The sequence below is a fragment of the Nicotiana sylvestris genome, chromosome 12 (assembly GCF_000393655.2).
Source record: "Nicotiana sylvestris chromosome 12, ASM39365v2, whole genome shotgun sequence".
Lineage (NCBI taxonomy): Eukaryota > Viridiplantae > Streptophyta > Magnoliopsida > Solanales > Solanaceae > Nicotiana > Nicotiana sylvestris.
Genome location: NC_091068.1, coordinates 11,225,631 through 11,232,729, shown reverse-complemented (window position 1 = coordinate 11,232,729; position 7,099 = coordinate 11,225,631). Strand labels below are relative to the sequence as shown.

Sequence of the window (7,099 nt, the reverse complement as noted above, 5' to 3'; positions counted from 1 at the left end):
CATAAATAGTAGCTCACTCAATTGTTTAACTTAAAAACAATATACAATATAAGTATAATTTAATATAATTAATATATAATTTATGTAACATTTAAAAAAAAGAAAAATTGGCAAGCTATTTATATAAAGATTCTATTTTTTTGGCTCGGGTACCTATACTATGTTCCGACTAATTGAAATTCGCAATGATGCATATCGGTCTATTAAAAGGTTTTCTTTTTATTTTTAAGGCTTAACAATTTGTTTAGATGGTTGTTATGTATTGTTTCATAATATATCGTATAGTATTATATTGTATTATATTTTACTGTATTATTTTGAAGTATATAATGATTGGATAGATTGTATTATTTATCGTCATTTTATAATGTCATACACCAATAATATGAAGAACAAAATTAGAATATTATAAAAAAAAAAGTAGGTACGAGTTAAAATTATTATATAAAAAAGTAAAGTAAAAATAAAATAGGATTATTTAATAATAAAAGAAATACAATATGAGAGTAAAAATAAGGTAACAATGCGATCACGCCAAATCGATCATTTCATAAAGTAGTACTTTTAGTTTTTACGTAACAACGAATTTAATAATATAATATAATAAAATTTAAATAACAATCAAAATAAATATTATATTTAAAGTAACAATGAGATACTATCCAAACAAACTGTAAAGTCGAAGTTTTGAATAAGAATGAAAAAGATATTAATTTTTAGCCATTCCATTATAATGCTAGGTGTTATATATCTAATTCATTTCATTTGGGGTTTTAATGGTAGAAATCATTCTCTTCTCACCTTTTGCCTGACAAATAAAATTTACTGTATCTGAGAAAAAAAACTCTGATATTTTTAATATTTTCTACAGAGAGAGAATAAAAGCCAAAAGGGACCATATGAAAAGGGAGTATAATAATAATAATAAATTAAAAGAGAAAGAAGACAGCTAGCGAGAGGCAGCACAATTGCACAAGGCCAAGAATCTGAAAATAGGAAAATGACATATAAACAGTTTCTTTCTTTATAGGAATAGTTATTTTCAATATTAATTTAAGGTTTTTTGTAAATTTGCTCTGTCTTTACATATACAGATGTGAAGATATACATACAGAGATATATATCTCTTCTTCCTCTACATCTGGGGTTGCTCTAAAACACATTCTTGATCAAGATTCTTACCCCAGAAAGTGATAGGGAAAATTTTGAGTCTTTCAAGATTTTCCTGATATAATTTTTATCAGTTTCCTAACATACAGGTACTTTACTGTTTTTTCTCCTTTTTTTGGGTTTTTTTTTTTGTGTGTGTGTGTGTTTTTTTTTTTTTCTTTCTCAGAAAGCTGATTAGTGGGCTTTGTTCTGTTTTTTTTGTACGTGTGTGTGCATTTTTCTCATCAGAAAGCTGATTAGTGAGCTTTGTTCTCTGTGTATGTGTGTGTGCATTTTTCTCGTCAGAAAGCTGATTAGTGAGCTTTGTTCTGTGTGTGTGTGTGCATTTTTCTCATCAGAAAGCTGATTAGTGAGCTTTGTTCTCTGTTTCTGTGTGTGTGTATGTGCATTTTTTTTTAATCAGATAGCTGATTAGTGAGCTTTATTCTGTTTGTTTTTTGGTGTGTGTGTGTGCAATTTTTTCATCAGAAAGCTGATTATTGGGTACTGTTCTGTTTCTGTGGTATTTGGTTTTTATCATTTTCTGTGTCAGATGTATTCAGATTCATTGCATTGAGTCTTTGCTGTCTCTTTCTCATTGATTGCTGCTAATTTTGCTGGTTTTTCAGTATTGATTTTTCTTTAGTTTTTCTCAACAAGATCTCGGTTCATTAGTTTTCTTGAATTAACATGACTATATAGTTCCAGATTTGATCTTTAGATGATTGAATTGTTCATAAAGATTGGATCTTTTTCTCACTTTCAACTCAACTTCAAACATTTCCTGCTTCTACTGCATTGAGTTTATAGTTCAAGATTTGATCTTTGGATTAATGAGTTGTTCATAAATTTTGAATTTTTTTCTCACTTTCAGCTCATATAGTTCAAAGACTATGTTGCCCGGACTGTCCGAAAATGACGCCGGATGTGTGTTGGATCCTCCAAAAGTAGTGCATTTTTAAAGGATCTGACACGGATGCGGCAGCATTTTGGAGAGTCCGCAACATAGGTTCAAGATTTGATTTTTAGATGAATGAATTGTTCATAAAGATTGAATCTTTTACTCACTTTTAGCTCAATTTCAAGCATTTCATGCTCCTACTGCTTCTTTTTCTGTGTGTGTGTGTTCACTTTCGGCAAGACTTATTTGAGTAGTAAAAGTACAACTGATTCTTGGTCAACAATTGAAGTAAGGGCAATTTCAACTTATCTTCATTGTACTAGCTATTACACTGTATTTTCCTTTCTTGTTTTCTTGTGTTGCTTTTTTTTTCTTGCATGGTACAAGTTAGTGCAAAATTTTGCCATATTTCTAACTTACATTACTGACTTTAGTGCCCAAGAGGGCCCTCATTTGGACAGCATAATTTGATAAAATTTTGGGCCCTATATCTTGTGGAATATAGAGATAAAGTGAACATGTAAATTCTACTATGCCCCCTATATTCAATCTCAGCAGATCTAATTAAGAGTTGTAATAAATGCCTTCTATGTAATTAGTTCTGTGATTGCAATTCTTTGATAAAAGGACCTTGTACCTAGTTTGTTATAGGTATTACCGCGGAATATTTTATTTTCCAGCGTTCAATTGTTGTAGTACACTTTTAGTAGTGATTGTGTTGTATACTTTTTGGCTGACTTCTTCCCAAGTTAAGAATTTATGCTGCATCCTCCTTTGATTTGACATTATCTTTTCTCTTTTTAGTTAAAGCAAGATGATGAGTATCATATTCTTGACCCCCAAAAAAATGATTGGTATATCTTTTTCTTCCCATTTGCTTGAGTATATATTCTTTCCAATACCGTTGTTCTTCTTGATGATCCACTTGAAAGAAACTGTCACGTGTTTTGCGTCGAGATTTACTAATTGAAGAGGTGGAATGGTTTACGTGGTTGTTTTGCTCGCATGCAGGTAACTGATAAGGATTAGGAAACATGAAGCATAAAGATGGAAAACCATATCAATCAGATAAAAGTTCATGGAAAGTTCCCATGGCATTAACAGTTGTGGTATTGTGTGGGCTTTCTTTTTACCTCGGAGGAATTTTTTGCTCCGAGAAGGAGAGATATGTAGCTGAGGATGTTAGCAAAGTAGTTGAAACTCCCAGTGGAACTGCTACAAGAGCTGTTCAGGTCAAAGCGATTTCCTTTCCCGAATGCAGTGCTGACTTTCAGGACTATACTCCATGCACAGATCCAAAGGTATTAATAACTTCTGGTCTTCTTATCTTAAAACCTTAATCTTTGAGATATGATTTTTGTATTACCTTGTGATCAGGGGCGGATTTACTGCCCAAAATATGGTGCATGTGAATCTATGGTCGCGCTGCCAAACTATGTATTTTATGGACATATTTCCTAGAATTGATCTAATATCATCTGCTGGTTCCCATGCTCCAAAAAGGTTGAATGGTGCACTTGGTTGAATGTTGAGTTATTTGCCCGAAGGAAACAGGGATCAGTTCCCACTTAACTTCCTTTTTTTCTCCTTTCTTTAGTGCTGCACCCATGTTCTACATCTGCCTCTGCGTGTGGTTTAGTCAATTGTGTTAATGATCTATTTTGATGATATTACAGAGATGGCACAAATATGGTAAACATCGGCTAACTTTCTTGGAACGCCATTGCCCTCCTAGTTTTGAAAGGCAGGAATGCTTGGTACCCCCGCCAGATGGCTATAAATCGCCAATCAGATGGCCAAAGAGCAGAGATGAATGTTGGTATAGGTAATAATTCATCTTCTTGAACTTTACTTGTCGATGCTTTACTGGATTTGTTAATGATCGTTGAACCATTACTGGTTGGATCTGGCTTCAGGAATGTTCCGTATGATTGGATTAACAAACAAAAGTCCAATCAACATTGGCTTAAAAAAGAAGGGGAGAAGTTCCTCTTCCCTGGTGGTGGTACAATGTTTCCCAACGGAGTCGGTAGCTATGTTGATTTGATGCAAGATTTGATTCCGCAGATGAAAGATGGGACAATCCGAACTGCCATTGATACCGGATGTGGGGTGAGTGGCTATTCTTTTAGTCTTTTCAGTGGAGCTTTTTGTTTCTATTTGTGCCTGCTAAATTTGAAATGAACAACTTCTCCGGTGATTTATGTTTCTCCTAGGAAATTTAGTTGTAGCATGTGATACAGAATTCAATTTAAGCATAACGCTCGTCTTCATCTTCCTATAGGTGGCAAGCTGGGGAGGTGATTTACTAGATCGTGGAATTTTAACAGTCTCTCTTGCCCCAAGGGACAATCACCAGGCTCAGGTTCAGTTTGCTCTGGAACGTGGAATTCCTGCAATTCTGGGCATCATTTCTACACAGCGTCTTCCTTTCCCTTCAAATTCTTTTGATATGGCTCATTGCTCAAGATGCCTAATTCCATGGACTGAATTCGGTAAGTTATCTTTATCTCCTTACATAGAAGGTGTATGCTATCTTAACTTTGTATTGCGTGCCTTTTTCCAATTACTAAATAGGGGTATTTGCAAAATTCAGCCGTTGCGGCTAGTGCATAGACGAAGCAAGCAAGATATTAACGGTAATGCTTTTTACTAATTTTATCTCATTATTGTCAGGTGGAGTTTACCTTCTTGAGATACATCGTATACTCCGACCTGGCGGTTTCTGGGTCCTTTCTGGCCCTCCGGTGAACTATCAACATCGTTGGAGAGGATGGAATACCACCATTGAGGAGCAAAAATCGGATTACGATAAGTTGCAAGAGTTGCTAACATCAATGTGCTTCAAATTATTCAACAAGAAGGACGACATTGCAGTGTGGCAGAAGTTGTCCGACAGTAACTGCTATAAGAAGCTTGATAATCCCGACAACTATCCATCAAAATGTGATGATGGTACTGAACCTGATTCAGCATGGTACACTCCTCTTCGGCCTTGTGTGGTTGTGCCAAATCCATCTGCTAAGAAACTCAAGTTGGACACTCTCGCCAAGTGGCCGGAAAGGTTGCATGTTGCTCCGGAACGTGTTTCTGATGTTCGTGGAGGTAGTGCTGGTGCCTTCAAACATGACGATGATAAATGGAAGGTTCGGGCGAAGCACTACAAGAAGTTGCTCCCCGCGATTGGGACCGACAAGATCAGAAATGTAATGGACATGAACACCTTGTATGGAGGTTTTGCTGCTGCTGTGATTGATGCTCCGGTGTGGGTCATGAATGTGGTTTCATCTTACGCTCCAAATACACTTCCTGTGGTCTACGATAGGGGTCTTATCGGAACAATTCATGACTGGTAACAATGATTTATATGCAAAATCTGAATCTTAAATTACTGTAGTCGCTCTTTATATTTATGTTTCCTTAAGCTCTTTGTTTGTTGTTCTATAGGTGTGAGGCTTTCTCAACATATCCTCGGACATACGATTTCCTTCATCTTGATGGCCTCTTCTCTGCTGAAAGTCATAGGTAAAAAAGCATTTGCACGTCAAGTTCAAGCTTCGTGGCTTAATTGCATTTTATCCTTCATTGTTTGCCGTTAACTCCTCATCCTTTAGCAAGTCGTGCTTAACCCCCTTCCAACTAAAAGGCTAAGCATCTATTTTTAAGCTAGCGAACTTTGTTTTTCTTTTCCGTGACATTGGTTAGGTGTATCCTACAACAGCTACACCTCAACCCCAAGCTGGTCGGGGTTGGCTGTATGAATCCTCAATATTTAATACTCCAACTAAAAGGCTAAGCATCTATTTTTAAGCTAGCGAACTTGTTTTTCTTTTCTGTGACATCAGTTACGTGTATCAGTACAACAACTGCACCTCAACCTGAAGCTGGTTGTGGTCGGCTGTATGAATCCTCAATATTTTATACTCCGTACTTAAGGAGCTGTCTGTATTGTGCAGATGTGAGATGAAGTATGTTCTGCTGGAAATGGACCGTATTTTGCGACCCAACGGATACACAATAATCCGAGAATCCAGCTATTTCGTAGATGCTATTGCTACTATGGCTAAGGGCATGAGATGGAGCTGTCGTAAGGAGGAAACCGAATACGGCGTAGAGAAGGAGAAGGTATTGATTTGCCAAAAGAAGCTCTGGTATTCAAAGCAAAGTTCATGATATGAGAACAGCATATGATAAACAACTGCTGATATCTCTTTGGAGGGAAAGTTGTATATTTAAGATACAAGCCCATAGGAGATAAGTAAGTCCACACAGCTCATATATATATTTGTTTTAATTTAAAGATCATTAAAAATGAGATTTTGAATTGAAGTATTAATAGCCAAATAACCAATGCTAGTAGTTTAATGGCTTTGTCATGCAATATATATTCTTTGTAAGGCCCCCAAGTCTTTTGCTCTATCCGCCAGCTGGCCCTCGGGGATTTCTCAGTTATTAAAAAACGGCACGCCGTCTTTTGGTTGTATTCTATTTTTTATTTTATTTTTCAAAACCCTCTTAGAGCTGGCTGTGATGTATGTATTTGTTGAAAAGTGAAGACATTGCAGCTATTTATGTACCTAAGTTAGATTTGTTCCTTTTTAAGTCTTCTTGTTAATGAAATATTTAAGCTTAGTGTTTCTTGTTACATTGCTTCTAGCTCATGAAAAGTGACCAAATAATATGTGTATCTTATACTATGTTATGAAAATAAATTCTTTGGGGTTCGTTGGTACGAGGGATAAAGGATAATTAATCTCGAAATTAAATTTGAGATGAGATGGCCCTACATTTAGTTGGGATAAATTGCGGTAAAACTAATCCCGGAATAACTAGATTAGTTATCTGGACATTGTAGTATTATTTTTATCCTTATGGGAGGGTGGGATAACAATCCCGGGATAACTTGTGTTCCAACGAAACGACCCCTTAGCCTCTAGGGCCTGGTTATAATAGCATCTTCTACCCTATCCCCACCTGGGTTGGAGATAGGATTAGAGACAAGGGAATTTACGCTTAAAAAAAAAAAGGAGGTTAAAATATCATAGTGAA

General features: G+C 35.9%; 1 protein-coding gene across 2 annotated transcripts; it reads left to right on the top strand.

Annotated features, from left to right (window-relative positions):
- Positions 1–959: 959 nt before the first annotated feature.
- Positions 960–6,695, top strand: LOC104241283 (probable methyltransferase PMT20). Of its 2 annotated transcripts, XM_009796218.2 has the most exons (9): positions 980–1,259; positions 2,855–2,904; positions 3,062–3,351; positions 3,727–3,875; positions 3,967–4,162; positions 4,335–4,545; positions 4,727–5,402; positions 5,498–5,575; positions 6,007–6,695. In XM_009796218.2, the coding sequence occupies exons 3-9, from the start codon at positions 3,085–3,087 to the stop codon at positions 6,221–6,223; spliced, it is 1,794 nt and encodes a 597-aa protein (XP_009794520.1). In that variant the 5' UTR covers positions 980–1,259; positions 2,855–2,904; positions 3,062–3,084; the 3' UTR covers positions 6,224–6,695. The 2 variants fall into 2 exon arrangements, with proteins under 2 accessions (XP_009794519.1, XP_009794520.1); XM_009796217.2 differs by lacking the exon at positions 2,855–2,904 and having other exon boundaries at positions 960–1,259.
- The last annotated feature ends 404 nt before the right edge of the window (positions 6,696–7,099 follow it).

Coding starts and splice junctions, on each gene's coding strand:
- LOC104241283 (XM_009796217.2), top strand. CDS start 3,085: ATGAAGCATAAAGATGGAAAACCATATCAATCAGATAAAAGTTCATGG. Junction 3,876..3,966: donor AGAGATGAATGTTGGTATAG/GTAATAATTCAT, acceptor ATCTGGCTTCAG/GAATGTTCCGTATGATTGGA. Junction 4,546..4,726: donor AATTCCATGGACTGAATTCG/GTAAGTTATCTT, acceptor CATTATTGTCAG/GTGGAGTTTACCTTCTTGAG.